General features: G+C 34.2%; 1 protein-coding gene across 3 annotated transcripts in view; it reads right to left on the bottom strand.

Annotated features, from left to right (window-relative positions):
• Positions 1-17,059, bottom strand: part of Ncbp1 (nuclear cap binding protein subunit 1) — a 56,557-nt gene that overhangs the window by 30,333 nt on the left and 9,165 nt on the right. For all 3 annotated transcript variants that reach the window (XM_010614408.3, XM_010614407.3, XM_033759229.1), the window contains 9 exons: positions 15,751-15,907; positions 13,747-13,854; positions 13,273-13,394; positions 11,553-11,622; positions 10,840-11,055; positions 10,036-10,133; positions 9,118-9,181; positions 7,537-7,647; positions 5,739-5,803 (listed from right to left, as the gene is read on the bottom strand). In XM_010614408.3, the coding sequence (XP_010612710.1) occupies positions 5,739-5,803; positions 7,537-7,647; positions 9,118-9,181; positions 10,036-10,133; positions 10,840-11,055; positions 11,553-11,622; positions 13,273-13,394; positions 13,747-13,854; positions 15,751-15,907 (1,011 nt within the window). The remainder of the gene's footprint in view (positions 1-5,738; positions 5,804-7,536; positions 7,648-9,117; positions 9,182-10,035; positions 10,134-10,839; positions 11,056-11,552; positions 11,623-13,272; positions 13,395-13,746; positions 13,855-15,750; positions 15,908-17,059) is intronic.

The following is a 17,059-nucleotide window of genomic DNA, read 5'->3' as shown; positions in this document are numbered from 1 at the left end:
GGATGGCACAGCTGTTGTCATTAATTATTTTTTGCTGTATGTCAATATCTGGTTTAATCTTGTGTCAGCAACAATAGTGTAGTTCATTTCTGGAGAACTGGATGCTGGGCCAATTACTGTGCACCCTCTCCTCCTCAAATTAATGGAAGTGATCAGATCTTAGGACAGACAAAAAGACCTACAGATATCCAAGGCTAGAGTGCATCACTGGAAAGCAAACACTGACTAAAGAGATCTCCATGATAGCCAACGAAGTCTTTCTACTATAATTCACCTAAAACCCTCAGCACAGAACAAAAACAAAAACAACCAATAAATATGAGAAACAAGGTGGCAAAAGGCCTCTAAAAACAAAAGCTGGTCCATGGGGCATCAATGGGGATGAAATCAAAAGCTAAACAACAGAATTATATGGAATGACAAGAGGAGATAAAACCAGATCAATAAGATTCTTGGTGAGATCAAAGATGATATAACTAAATAGATGATGGACTTAATACAACTGATCAAAGAGTTTAAGATGCTAACAAAAAGCTAGATGAACAAAATACAACAAAACATAAATAATCAGTTTAGCAAAGAATTAAAGAGTTCATAAAAGTTACTTACTAAAAAAGAATCCAGGAGGGAAAACATCCTATTGAAAGAATGAGCAACAGAAGTGGCCAATGTGAGAAAAGATTTACCAGAACTACAAGACAGGGCTGATGTACATGAAAATGGATACAACAGGTGCTACGCAATGTAAAGACTATTCTAAGATTAACGGGAACTAGTGAAAAATCAGAAGACAGCAAAAATGGCATAAAAAGCTGTTTACATTATTAGTAGAAAACTTCCCAAACACATGTTAAAAATTCAACCTATGGAAAAGCAAGGCGTATAGAGAACCCCAGTCACAATCAGAAAAGAATTTCTCTGGTCTGGGATTAAACTCAGTGGTGCTGCCACCTGTCTCACAAGTGGAAGGTCCTGAGTTTGACCCACAGTACCCTCCCCACCCCAAAAGAACTTCTCCATGACACATCATCCAAGACGAGGAAAGATTCTTAAAAAGGTGTTAGAGAAAAGTAAGGTATCACTTAAAAAAGTAAAACCCATTAGAATTATAGCAGACTTCTCAACAAAAGCCTTAACAGCAAGGAGTGCTTGGAGTGAAGTGCTGCAAGCACTAAAAAAAAAAAAAATCAACTTCCAACCCACATTAATATATACTGCAAAACTATCTGTCAAAATGGATATAGAAATAAGGTCTTCCATTGACAAACAGCACCTTGAGAAATTCAGGACCACCAAACTGGAATTCAAAACAAAATTCTCAAAGAAATTCTACAAGGAGACAATGAAGGCAACAATGCCAAAAAGTCAAATGGAATGAATACATCAGGTAAGGTAAGCAGTTAAGCAGGGAGTAGGGAAGTGTCAGCAACAGGAAAATAGTGCAACCACAGGAATAAATCATTACTTTTCCATAATAATGCTCAATGTAAATATTCTTAACTCTCCAATTAAAAGACAGATTGGCAGACTGGATAAAAAAACAAAGCCCAATGGTATGATGTATACAAGAAACACTTAATTCAAAAAGAAATTAATAGATTAAATATCAAAGAATAAAAAATAGTATTCCACACAACAGGACCCTGAAAACAAGCAGGAGTAGCTATCCTATTTTCAGACAAAGTATACTGCAAGCCAAAACTTATCAAAAGAGGTAAAGGTCACTACATATTGGTTAAGGGAACAACTCAACAGAAAGAAATAACAATTATAAACACATATGCACAGAATACCAGCATGTCCAACTTCATAAAACAAACACTAATGAACATAAAAAGATCAGATAAACATCAACTCAACTACAGTGGGGGACCTCAGTACCCCACTATCACAAATACATCAACTAAACAAAAAAAAAAAATCAATGTTGAAATTTCAGAGTTGAACCATACCTTCAAACAAATAAGACTTACTATATATCTAGTGTTCCACTCAGTCAGTTAGCAGCACAAGAAACTTTCTCCAAATTAGAACACATACTGTCCCATAAAGCATGTTCAAATAATATAAAAGTTAAAATTATCACACATGTATTATTAGACCACAGTGCAATGAAACTAGAAATCAATTACAAAAGAAACCACAGAAGTTATGAAAACACATGGATTCAACAATACACTCAAGTAATCAATAGGTCACAGAAAAAAAAAAAAATCAAAAGAAGAAATTAGTTCCTAGAATCAAATGATAATGCCAGTACAATAAATCAGAACCTATGGGGAACAAAAGCATTTCTAAGAGGGACGTTTATAGCTGTGAATGCCCATATCAGCAAAACAGAGACAGCTCAAATAACCTAATGAAAGAACAATTCAAATCCAAAGCTAGTATAAATTATAAAGATCAGAGAATAAATGAATAAAATTGTCTAAAACAATATAAAGAATCAATGAGTCAAAGAGCTAGCTTTCCCAAAGAATTTTTTAAAAAGGAAATAAACCTTATCAATGCAATTAGAAATGAAAAAGGTGAAATCCCAATGGACACTGCTGAAATTCAGAAGATTACATTAGTAACTACTTTTAAAACTTGTACTCCAAGAAATTGGAGAATCCAAGAAAAATAGACAGGTCCCTAGATATACTCAAGGTCTTTAATGAAACTGAAAGGGAAGCAGTACTGCCAAACTCATTCCTCAAAGGCAGCATTACACTGATTCCAAAAGCAGACAAGAATTCAAATGAAAAAGAAAATTGCAGGCCAAGCCAGGAGTGGTGACACATGCCTGTAATCCCAGTACTCAGGAGGCTGAGGAAGAAGGATTGCTTCAAGTTTGAGGCCAGATTAGGCTACATACTGAGTTCAAAGCTAGCCGGAACTATATAGCAAGACCTTGTCTCAAAAAACTAAACTAAATAAAACAAGAATGGAAATTACAGGCCAATCTGTCTCTCTCTCTCTTTTTTTCTTTTCTTTTTTTTTTTTCTTTTTGGTGATACTGGGGATTGAACCCAGACCCTCGTGCTTGCAAGGCAGGCAGCAGAACCACTGAACCAAATCCCTGGCTCCACAGGCCAATCTCTTTAATAAACATAGATGCAAAAATCCTTAACAAGACACTGGCAAACAGAAAGCAACAAACCATTAGAAGGATCACACAACGTGACCAAGTAGGCTTCATCTCGGAGATGCAAGGGTGGTTTAACATCAATAGATGTGATATATTACAGTGATATATATTTATGTAAGTAGAAGAATAAAAATCAGATGACCACCTGGACACAGAAAAAGCCTTGAAAAATCTAACATCTGTTAATGATAAAAACCCTAAAATAAATAGGTGCAAAATGACCTTATCTCAATCTGATAAAGGCCATTTATGAGAAATCAAGGCCAATATTATATTAATGTTGAAAACTGAAGCTGAATGCTTTCCATCTAAAATCAGGAACAAGACAAAGATGTCCACTATCACCACTCTAGTTCAATATAGTACCTGGAACATTAGCCAGAGCAATTGTGCAAGAGAAAGAAATAAAAGGAATATATATATATATAGGAAAGGAAGAAGTAGAATTATCAGCATTTGCAGATGTCATGATCCTTTATATAGAAGACCCAAAAACTTCCACCAAAACTCCTAGAATTAATAACCAAATTCAGTAATGCAGGATACAAAATCAACACAGAAAAAGCAATACTGCAGCATTCCTGTACAATAATGAATCCACCAAGAGGGAAATTAGGAAAACACTACCATTCACAGTATATTCAAGAAGAATAAAATGTTGAGGATTAAACCTAAAAAGGAAATGAAACACATCTCTAATGAAAAACCTACAGTACTCTGAAAAAGGAGATCAAAGACATCAGAAAAATATAGATAATCCTTATTCCTGGATAGGCAGAAACAGTATTGTCAAAATGGCCATACTTTCAAAACTAATACACAAATTTAATGCAATCCTAATCAAAATACCGACAGCATTCCTCACAGAACTATATGAAATAATCCTAAAATTTATATGGAACCAGAAGAGACACAGAATAGTAAAAGGAATCCTGGGCATTAAGAGCAAAGATAGAGGCATCACAATCCCAGATTTCAGGTTATATCACAAAGCTACAGTGACAAAAACAATATGGTACTAGCACAAAAAAGTTATGTAGATCAGTGGAACACAACAGAGGATGTAAAAACAACCCCAGGCAATTCAGTCATCTGTCCTTGACAACAGGATAAGAAACATACACTGCAAGAAAGATAGCCTCTTTAAAAGTGGTATGAAGAAAATCTGTTATCCACACACAGAAGATTGAATCTAGACCCACATCTCTTACTATGTACTCATCTAAAATCAAAATGGATCAAAGAGCTAAATACTAAAAAGGAAACAACCTGCTGGAAGATAAAATACGCAAAATTCTTGAATACACAGGCCTAAGCAAGGGCTTTCTGAACAGAACCCCAACTGCCCAAGAAATATCAACAAATGGAATTATATTGAATTTAAAAGCTTCTGCACAGCCAAGTAAACAACCAAAAGAGCAGAGACAACCTACACAATGGCAAAGAACTAGCAACAGAACTAGCAGTTCTCTAGTCCTTAGAGAACCGATATCTAGAATACATAAAGAACTCAAAGAAATTAGACCTCCCCAAAATAAAATAGGCAATCAAACACTGGGCAAATGAAATAGAAACTTCTTAAAAGCGTAAGTGGCAGGCCAGGGATTTAGCTCAGTGGTTTGGTGGCCTGACTTGCAAGCGCAAGGACCCGAGTTCAATCCCTGGTACCAAAGAAAAAAAAAAAGTAAGTGGCCAATAAATGAAAAAATGTTAACATCTCTGGCCATTAGATAATGCAAATTTAAAAAATGCTGAAATTCCACCTTACTCCAAACACAATGGCTATCATCAAGAAACCAAATAATAACAAATGCTGGGGAGGCTAAGCGGGGAATATCTACATTGTTGGTGGGAATATAAACTAGTACAGCCATTATGGAAAAAGTATGGAGACGCCTCAAAACACTAAAGCTAGAAATTATATTCAACGCAGGTATTCCCCTTCTAGTTAGCTTCCCAAAAGACTTAAAAAACACATCACAATGATACATACATATCTGTATTTATAGCAGCACAACACATAATAGCTAAATCCTGGAAGAGGCCCATATGTGCACCAACAGATTTAAAAAACACATTACAATGATACATGCATATCTGTATTTATAGCAGCACAACACATAATAGCTAAATCCTGGAAAAGGCCCATATGTCCACCAACAGATGAATGGATAAAGAAAATGTGGCATTTATACACAATGAAGTACTCTGTCATAAAGATAAAATCAAGTCATCTGTAGGAAAATGGATGCACCTTGAGACCATAATGTTAAGTGAAATAAAGTGGACATACAAACTTCAGTATCATGTTTTCTCTTTTATGAGAAACTCAAAACATAAAATAAAGAGCAAAATAAAAGGTAGATGACACGAAATAAGACAGACGCTTTGCAAATGGGAACCAGGCCATAAGATGGCCAGGAGGGGGAAGGAATGGAGAGAAAGTGGATATAAAAATAATTAAGATGATTCATGTACATGAACCAACTCATCATGATCACTGTAATCATCACGTACAAATGTGTACTAATAAAAATTTTAAAAAAATTTAATAAAGTACAGAGTAGAACTAGCTAACACTCAGTATAGAAATGAGCAATTACTTTACCTGTCTACACATGTAGTGTTCATTGTATCCAAACGCATGTACAACATTTCAGTTGCCTGTGCAAGCTGTGAATTTGAAGATAAGGAAAACGATTCTCTACTCTTCTTCAAAATTAAGTTGTGACAGCAAAAAACAATTTCTCTAAAAGATATTTTCTAAAAACATTTTCTCCAAGTCTTTATTACAAATAATAACTTGTGTTTTTTCATGTAATGATTTTTTAAAAAGCTTTAAAGTATCAATGACACAAAATAAATGTGACATGGATACGCGGATGAAATCTAGGTCATGAGTATTTCTATCACCTCCAAAATTTCCCCATGCTCCTTTGTAAATCATTCCCTTCTTTCTCCCTTCCCATCTCCTTCCCAGAATAACTGCTAGCCTATTATTATTATGCATTCTGGAATTTCACTTAAATTATATATTCTATTAGTTCTTATTTGTGTGGTATCTCATTTGACATAAATTATTTTTCAATTTCTTCATGTTGCTACCTGCACTAAAAATTTGCTTCTTTTTACTGCTGAGTAATATTCTGTTCCAATGTTACAATAAAATTTATCTAATCATGTGTTTCTACTGGGCTATTTCAAATAAAGGTTTTATGAATACTAAGGTCAAGTTTTTCCTTCTGAAAACCCAAATCATCTTTGAAGAAGGAAAACAAAGTAAAAATCTTTTTAAAATGCAGAGACCATGAGCAGTGAGGCTGCTCTAAAGGAAAGTTGATGGGAAATTAAGGATATACAAAAAGGAATGGAGATCTCTGAAAGTGGCAGATATGTGGAAACATCTAAATAAACACTATGGCATAAAACATTTTTTTCTGTAAGCTCCAAGAAGTAAGATAAAATTAAAGTTACTTAGCATTGTAATACTAGTACTTAACCAGGAGGAAAAAAAATTAATGAACCTAGATTAAGTTGATGAGTATGCATGCTACAGGACACAGGTATATACTCATCTTGTAGACTAGCGGAGGGGGAAAAATGAAACAAGTACCAAAAGTCTTCAAATAATACAAAAGACAGCATCAAAGAAATATACAACAGGAATGAAAGAGTCCAGTTAAAAGGCAAAAGACCGTCACATTAGATTTTAAGGATATCTGCTGTTTATAAACACAAAAAAATGCAAGAACACAGAAAGATGGGGGAAATGATAAAAATAATTATTTTAATCAAAAGAAGGTTGGTGAAGCATTATTAATTTTTGATAAAATAGACATTTTAAGGCAACGCTATATAAGATAATCAATTCAGAGTAATAAAAGCCTCACTTCACCAAAGATAGAACAATTCTGAACATGAATGTACCCAGTATTAAAAAAATCAAATCAAAGCAAAACTAACAGAACTAGAGATACAGTAGATTAATACTTCCCCTTATAACACAAAGAAGCAGCAAAACTCTCTCACCAATATTAAAGATAGTGAATAAAAATATTAAATTAATGAACTGCTCTAATGGACTTAGAGAGAAGCCTAAAGCCCAAAACAGCAGAATACTCATTCCTTTCATATTCACAGTAAAACTGTATTTTAAAAGCAAGAGAATGATTTTCATACATCAGAATGGTGTGGAGATGAAAACAGAAGGAGCTTGCTGGGGAGGACAAAAGGAGCTGTTAAGATATGGCATGTGTTAAGTTTACAATGGGTGTTTCAGTCTGTCATAATAAATTATAACAGTTCATTGTCACAACAAACCAAATTGTTAAAAGTTAGCTCACACAAATTTAATAATCTTTTAAATCCAGACCAGAGTATAAATTTAAAATCAAAGGAAAGGATACAACTTGGGGTAGAGAGCCAGGTTGAAGTTTGCACAATTCAATGAGAAGTGTTGTGTACATTACATCAATGTGAGGGGGTGCTGGAAGTTGAAACAGCTCTGCAAAGATTACCTGCGAAAGAATCACGAATCAGAACTCAATTTAACTGTTATCTCTGCATGCCTACTACTTGAAAGACCAGGGCATTTATAATGAAAAAGGAATTACAGAACTTTCTGTAACTGCATACCTAATGAATTATTTTCTCTCTACTCAATCAAATAAAATCATATGAGAATAACACTTTTGGGATCCATACTCCCAACAAGCATATGATAATTCCAACTCTGGAACTATCAAATTGACTCAGCAATGCAGTTTACCAAGGGACTCAACAATCCACTAAGAATTTAATTTCTACAATTATTACTAACCTTCAGCAGTCTCTAAGAATGAGAGAGACACCATTTTGACAGTCTTAAGACTTCTATGCCATGTCTCTTGCTCAGAAACTTTTGCTTTTACCCTCCCTTATAATTGGTCAACCTAGAATTCTGAAGTCCTCTGCATTCATTCTTTTTACATTCTCTTCTCAAACTTCTATACTTCAGTCTGATGAAATTCTACACATTTTGCAGATTTAATAATATAATTTAATTCTGTATTTCAACTGATGCATCAATGAGCCTAATTCACAGTATAAGCATACTCTCATGTTTTGTAAAGATAGGACAGATGTAGTACTGTTAAAAAAAGTATTTTTTAAAAAGCACGAAAGTGGGCTGGGGATTTAGCTCAGTGGTTCCGCTGCCTTCCTCGCAAGTGGAAGGTCTCAAGTTTAATCCCCGGTACCAAAAAAAAATAAAAATAAAAAAAAAGAAGAAAGTGCTATATGAATAAAATATGCATTTTAAATAATACATCACACTATGCTCTCTCATGAATACTTTAACAAATAATGCAGTAAACAGACTGACTCCTGTTAAATGGAAACATTTCATTATGACATAATTTCTTCAAGGTCTAATCTATCAAGGTACCACTCTACTAGCATCATCCACTTGTATCAATGTGGGGTCAAAAACTTTTCTATTTTTCCTACTTTTAAACTACTTGGCTCTTTTGATTTCTATATAAGGAATATATAAGGATTCATCCCTACCTTGTGTTACAGGAAATAATATACTGAAGTGAAGCATATGCTAGTAGTAAGAGGCCAGACAAACACAGGTAATATGTTATCTCCTAAAGTAACAGAGTATTTTAAAGTATTTCAATTACATATGCATCTGTTAAGTGGACAATGTAATGACAGGGCTAGAGGTAACTTACATTATCCATAACTATCCATGAATGAAGGCATACTATATAAGTAATTTATAGGCACCTCAAAATTCCATTTGGCTACTGTTCCCAACCTCCTGTTTTCTCTTTACTAACATGGCTAATAGGGCACCAAAAGTGACAGCATTTTCCTCGCTCCTCTGTTAATTTTCAGTGCCTGACAAGCAGCAAGAAAAAAAAAAAAAAAGCAAAGAGTATATTACACTTTAAAGTAACAAAGATTGTGAAATTCAGAAATGCAATACATGGAATGCATACCTCAACTATGTGGTAGTTCAAGGGGATCTTGTTCTTCCCTGGATAGCTCACTAGCTGTGCAGCACTATAAAAGTGAAAAGTTTAATAAGTAAACAAAGATACATGAGAAGTCAAATAATCAGTCTCAAAGGTAGTGTGTTTAGATATAAGGAAAAGAAATCTTTTCTGAAATGTTCTAAATTTTGGTTACTTAACTGTGGCATAAATTATTTTCTCTACCATAAGAAAAAGGAACCTAAGTAATAATACTAAGGAAGCATATTCAGATCTACTAACTTAAGTTTTAAAAGGACATTCCACTCCTAAAATACTGTATTTCCTTTCTACTCTAAAATTAAACCCAAAACTTTCCAAGGTCTAAGAAAATTTATTAAAAATTAACTTTTTTTCTTTCTTTCTTTTTTTGGGTACCGCAGATCAAACTCAGGTCCCTATGCTTGTGAGGCAGGTGCCGAAACCACTGAGCTAAATCCCCAGCCCAAAAGTTAACTTTCAAAGCTTGTATATATAAACTCTAGAAAGCAGAGCAAAACTATTAGTAGTCATTTATTCCCATAATATTCAAACCAAAAATAACTTGCCATTCAAATCTCCCATAATATATGGCAAATATCCATACAAAAAAACCTGACATCACATGCACATTACCATAAAGCACCCAAAAAAGTACTACTTGAGGGTGAAGAGCCTTGAGAGTAAATCAAGTATTTTTAAGTATTAGCAAAGCAGGGAGTCTGGAGGATAGAATGACTCTTTTTTTTTGTACTGGGGATCGAACTCAGGACCTTGTGCTTTCAAGGCAGGAGGTGGCACCACTGAGCTAAAGCCCCAGCCATGCACACTCTTAACATACATTTGCTCTTGCCAAATCATCAAATTGCTTTCTCCCCTCCACAAGCACTATGAAAAGCAACTTACCAGGTCTTCCTTTCCTTCCAGTGTGACTTAATGATGCAGTGGAGGTTCTCTTCTATCACAAACCTTTCCACTGAGTGACTGCCTGGCATCACAGGACCCTGGAAAGAAAGCAGATGTACATATATGGACCTAGGAACCAGGTCACTAATTAAAAAAAAAAATCAGAGTATTTATTGTATTTCAGGCACTATATTGTGTGGTAGAAGTAAAAATTCAACAGTGTCAAAGCTATGTACACCAAAAAATTTCATTGTCATGTTCATATATACACAACAAAATCAGTAAGTCACAGTGTTTCTCTAATGTAGCTGATAACATAGTATTAGAACCCACTTTATACACAACCCCGTGCCTACCTTCAGAGCTAAAATTACTAAGCATTCATCATATGGCAGATACTGTTTTATGTATTTTATGTGTTAATAATTTAATCTTCCTAATACACTATGAATCACTATTCTGCCTTTAGGGAATCTGAGGTACACAGAGGAAAATAATCAAAGATCACACAGACAGTATTTTGCTAAACCAGGATTAAAACACAATCCAATCTGGTTCTTACATACACACTTCTTGACCTATACATTATGCTGTTCCTCTAATCTACTTATGTATGCTAAATATAATTCCTTGCATAGCAACGTAACATCATTTACTAATGTAAAAAGTTAACCTGCATTGCCTTCAACTGGCTTAAACAAAACTGAAAATTAAAAGACATCTCAGACATAAGTAAAAAAAAAAAAAATTAAATCACAGGTACAACACAGCTCCTTTTCCAGAAGCTTTCATTTGGTCACATACCTCAGGATCATCTGTATAATCGAACATTCTAAAGATAACCCTTGGCATCGGGTACACAGAATCTTCAGTGTGGGGAGGTGGTGTAAAAGGAGGCAGATTATGCTGTAGTGCTTCACAGAGGATGCTATCAAAGGCAAGATAAGGTCTGAGGATGTGCCGTTCCTGCCAGCGATCCTTTTTCAATTTCTGGATCTGGGCCCACAGACAATCTAAATACTAAAGACAGGTTAATTTTTAATAATTACTGTAAACAACACTTTGACTAGAAAAAACTACAAATCACTATACTCTACAACATGGGATACACATTTAAACTAACTTACAATTACATATGGTAAAAAAGAATGGTACTAAGTTCTTGTACTGTTTGTTCTGTTTGAGTCAAGATTTAAGTATGTTGTCCAGGTTGGCCTTGAACTCGTAATTCTACTGAGTTACTTCACTGAGTAGCTGGGACTTGGAATATGCCACTGTGTCCATACTTTGTTTTATAAATGTTTGGAGTTTTACCTCTTATTTTTTGGGTTGGGTAGTTAAAAAAAACATGTCAAGACTGTAATAGCTAGAATCTCAGAGAACAAGGGAATGTTTTATGGCTATGAAGAGTTAAATTTCTGACAAGTTATATGGAAATGTAGTTAAGGTGTGTAAATGAATGCCCTGAGTGTGTTACACAGATAAGAATCTACTCATATGTACTGGAATCAATTTACCTCTTCTTGTGGATGTGGTTTATCAGCAGTCCATACTTGTAACATGGGCACATGGGTCTTTTGGCGTCTTCTAAATATAAAAATGAAAATCTATACTAAGGCTTTTAAAATTATGAAAAGATGCTTAGTGGTTAGCATATCAATAAAGTACAAATTGAAGCAATGACTTCTATCAGATCAGCAAGTATCAACACTTTTTCTAACATATAATGTGTTATAGTCAGCAGCCTCTTGTTAGCAAAGGGGTTTACTGGTATAATCTCTTTGTAAGGCAAATTGAATAAATCCATCAAAATGTAAATTGTTTAGAACCTTCAACCCCACAATGCTATTTGTAAGAATTCACATTCTAGCCAGGCGTAGTGGCGCACGCCTATAATCCCAGCACTTGGGAGGCTGAGGCAGGAGAATCACTATGAGTTTGAGACCAGCCTGGGTTACATAGTGAGTTCCAGGTCAGTCTCAACTACATAGTGAGACCCTGTCTCAAAAAACCAGAAAAACAAAACAAAAGAATTCACATTCTGCCATAAATATATTTGCATATGTTCGCAAAAACATAATATTTATAAAAGAATATTCACTACTATATTGGTTTTTTTTTGGTACCAGGGATCGAACTCAGGTCTTTGTGCTTGCAAGGCAGGCAGCAGAACCACTGAGCTAAATCCCCGGCCCTCACTAACATATTCTATATAATAGCAAAAGACTAAAAGTCTACCGACAGGAAACTGATTTGTTGTCAGTTTCCTAAATGTCCACCAACAGGAAAATAGTTAAAAGCAATCATGGTACATTAAAACAGTGAAATACCATACTACTATTAAAAAGAACAAGGTAGAGATACATATTTGTAAACAAATATTCAAATTAGTTTACAGTAAGAAAAAAAAAGTGGCAGTAGATATACTGGGCTACCATTTACATAAAAAGATGGAGATATACATATATACACATAAGATTCTATTTGTAGAGTTCTTTTAACTTGTAACCAACAAAACAAATTTTAACGGTATTCAAAGTACCTATTAACAGGTAGAAAATGATGTAATAAAATCAATCTGCAAAAAATATAAGGAACATATAATCACCATGCTGCTGGATAACTAAGTAGGAGCTTACTACGAGGCATGTTATTAGCATTATATCCAAAAAGATAAACCAAGCATTTATAATAGCTTGAAGGAGGTAGGTAATGGGAAGATCAGACTCTTTCAATTAAAATGTTATGTTTCCTAAGAAATGTGAACTAGATGGAATGCTAGAGGAACACTATTTTGAGAGTTTTATTAGGATTAATTTATATGAAATAAATATAAATGCCAGGGCAGTGTTTCTCCAATTGCAAAATATACTAGTATTACAAATGCTCGGAGCTCATTCCTAAACAATATAATTCCCTTGGTGTAGGAGTGGGGTCTGAGCATTTATACCACAGATAATTCTTATACACACTAATATTTAAAGAACTAGTTATTATACTAAGGGAGTTTTATGCCTTTTAAATATGTATAAAAAGCAGCTTTTTTGCTTATCTTGAGGTTTCAGTGAGTTCTAACAGTAGGAGAATGAGATTACCTAGAGAATACTTTCAGGAACTCCAATGCTTTTTTGAGAATGAAATTCAAATGGTATCACTAACAATAAAATCTAACATTTATTATATCAGTAAGATATCTTTTACCTAAAAAATAAAGAGTAGTATGAGCTGTGCCCTTACTTAAGATAGCTTTCAGTGTTGGCAAAGATGCGGTCCATCTCTGCATCTTTCTTTTCATATAACTCTTTTCCAACCCAGGGCAAAGATGACAAAAATGCATACACGTACCAATCCCGTCGTACCTGAAGAATTTTTAAAAAGGTAAGTTTAAAACATGTGCTATTCAATTTTCATTCATATTTTATTTATTCTTAAATGAAATCTTCTGGAAGCTATTAAATAGAGCTTAAATAAGACATCTGGTTAATTTAGAGCATTTCTAGATGTATTAGTTCTACTTTTACTAGACAGAATCATTTGAATTAACATTCAAATGTCAAAAGAACCCATCAGTAGGCCAGTTGACTTAATTTTAAATATTAATCATTTATAGTAAGATAATGTATTATCTTTTGTTTATTGCTAAAGAGCTACCAGTGAAAAATTCCTGATATAGTACTACTGGACAAGATTCAGCATAAGAAGTGTTCTTACCTGAGGTACATCTTCTTCCTGAGTTACACTTACAAAATTTTCAAACATAGCAACCATTGATGGGGCAGCAATCACATGACAATTCACAAGATCAGATAAAAAACGAACCTGTTGAAGCAAACAATGTCTGCTAGTAAATCAATGTCCTTCTTAATAGTTACAAGATAAGCAATCTGGTAATAGCCTAAACCGTGGTTTGAAAAACTACAGCCCACTGGCTGAATCTAGCCTATTACCTGTTTTTTGCACAGCCTGTGAACCAAAAATGGGTTTAAACTTTTTAATGCCTGAAAAAAAATTTTTTTTTACTCATACAAGAAATTCAAATTTCAGCACCCATCTGTAAACTTTTACTGAAACACAAACATATCCATTGTTATTTATTGATCATGGTGACCTCTGTGTTATAATCGTGGAGGTCAGTTGTGACACAGATCCTTTTGATGGACAGAAACCTACAAATTTATAGGTTTCCATGCTATCCTACATTAAGATCCAGACTGTAAAACAGCCTGGCTACTTCAACCTAAAATTCAGCCTGCTTTAACTGTGAATAATTTTCACTGAACTATAGGACCAAAGTTATGGAACAGATATTTACTGGATGTCCTTTGTGTGTCACTGCTAAGCACTATCAAAGGCCTTTTGTAGAGACTCACAGTCTTCTGGAAAAAACAATCTCAACAAAAAGGCATGACCCTACACTAAAAGGTAAATAAAATGTGCACTAAGAACAATGACAAAGAAAGCAAGAGAAAGCATCATAAAGGAGACAACTGGTTAAGTTGTAAAAGACGAGCAAAGCACTCCTCAAGTGGTGAGCAAGGGGGCATTGTAGGCAAAGGAGTTTAAAAATGGTGTAGTCTGGGATTTGCAAATAGTTATAATGAAGTTGGAGAGCATATGGGAGGCAAGGATAGAAAAAACAGATTGGGGCAACCATGAAGGGCCAGGCTAAACAGTGCAGGTTGTGATTCTATAGCCCAATGGGTGCCCAAAGTTTTCTGATTGCATAGTCACTAAAAAAAATTTTGATCACAAATCTCCAACATATGTACATTTATTTACGATACATACTAGATTATTTCCAACATATATATTATTAGTAAGGCTTAATTTCATTCAGGATAAATAAAAGGTCTAATATTTACTTCCTATAACCCAATTTATCATTTTGTGTACAGGATTTTTCAAATCACCCAACTCTAGAAATCAGAAAGGAACTGAGGTTTTTAACAAAAAACTAATATGAACAGAGCCTGGTCACAGGCCATTCTGATGTCACTACAGAAGGAAAAAATGAAAGGCAGAGAACTGAGATACAAAATTAAATGTCAAAAGGTTGTTAAGAACATAAGAAAAAAGGTATGAACTATACTGGATGCCCAGAGATAAAGAAGGGAGATATTTCAGAGAAATTTAGGAGGTATAACTGGCAGGACTTGGAGACATTTATGGCATAAAGCGCCAAAGGGAAGAAAAAAATTAGTGCTCAAGTTTCTAGATGGGTCTCCCAGTTTAGAGGATAGGATAAATGAGTTGAAGAGGAAAGAAGGAAAAGAAGTATAAATAACACATCAAATTGGGGACTTCCAGGTAAGGTTATGTTAGGGGATTGAAGACAGAATTTGGAATACAGGTCTGGAACTCAGGAAAAAGGCTGATTAACATTGAAAATACAATTATAGATTTGGCAGGCATCATCCAAATAATGTTGGGCTGTGAAGTTATGAGAACGAATGAGGATGCTTCGGAAGAAAATGTTTAAAGGAAAGTGAGTACAGAATCCTTAGAAACACAAACATTTAAAAGACAAAAGAAAATGACCCAGTAAAAAAGAGGCAGAAGATCAGGAGGTAGGAGCAGCAAGGAGTTTTAAAAAAAACGGTTTAACAGAAACCAAAGGATAAAAAAGTAATGTGAAGAATCACATGGTACAGGGAGGTAGACTAGGATTCAAGAGTAGAAACAAGCCACTCACTGGATTGGATAATAGTAACTTACCAAATATACAGCTTCATTATAATTGTTTGCCTTCAAAGATTCCTTAAGTTGACGAATCATAGCTTCTACAAATTCTCCACCGAAGTTGTAATTCCTGGCATTCAGAAGTCCAACTAATGTTGTATAAATTGTCAACTTCTCAGGTAACAGACGTGCACTGATTTGAGAACCCATAAAGCCAACCAAAACAAAATGAAAAACATCCAAAATGGCATTATGTGAAGCTGCTGAATTTTATATAAACATTTTACCGTTCTATTAACTTTGGAACAAGATTACTTTGAAATATGATTTTTTTTAAAACTTCAGAAAAAGTATGTGTTGTCATTGAGAAGTGATACAGATACAATTCCTGCAATTTTTCATTTTGATTCAACTTAGCTAATCAAAGAAGAAAGTAAAACAGTTTAGTTGTGAAGGTATCACACTGAAATAAATATAATGCTATACAGTTTTTCTTCAAGTATGAGTAGCAGGTCCATAAAAATGGTTTCCATAATCAAGTATCTCAGAGGTATTGGATGAAACGTTTCTTTAGTGTAGGCTCAGTAAAGGGAAAATTCCAAGTTCCTAAATTTAGCTAACTAAAACTCAGGGGGTCAAAATTCCACTTTAAGAAATGCTATTCTAGTTTCTTAGAAAAAAATAAAAGAATTAAAACTAGCTTTAACTGAGTTCCTGTCAGTTAAATGAACTCGTAATATGGTACTCTGATAGTTTCAATTTGGTTACATCTCAGCTCCTTATTCCAAGTATGTGAATTTCATTAAAGTTATTTCGAAAGAAGAGAGATTATAATAAACCCCCTTTTAAAAGAAAGCAAATGTTGCTTCCTAATTAAGGCAGGTGTTAGAAAATGCTTCAAAAAGAAAAAGTAAGATTTCATAATTCAGTGAAGAAGGATTGTCTCATCATTTTTTTTTGCTTGTTTTCCTAAGGCACCTTGCAGGGAATCAGGGACAATTCAGGTCTTCAAAAAACACTGGTATTGATAGTCAACCATGCTTCCTGAAGCCCTCCCAAAACCAAAATGAAAAAAGAACACTTGGCTTCCAACAGTGTTTAAGTATAAATATTGCTTAATTTTGTAATAGAGACTTTCAAAGCAGAAGGTATTTTATAAATAACTACAGCAAAATGATCTTTCTTAAGTTTCTTAGTCAAGGATATACTTTCCTAAATATCAACTGGATTTCTTCTAAAACTTGAAAACAAATTAACTGCATTTTACAAGAAGTTAGAATGAAACCTGATAGTTTCACTTTGTATATACATTTTTACTTTTCTTTTCTTCCTTTTTTTTTTTTTT

This window comes from Fukomys damarensis, unplaced genomic scaffold, assembly GCF_012274545.1.
Source record: "Fukomys damarensis isolate Sample0158 unplaced genomic scaffold, DMR_v1.0_HiC HiC_scaffold_36, whole genome shotgun sequence".
NCBI lineage: Eukaryota > Metazoa > Chordata > Mammalia > Rodentia > Bathyergidae > Fukomys > Fukomys damarensis.
This window is presented reverse-complemented; position numbering and strand designations above follow the sequence as displayed.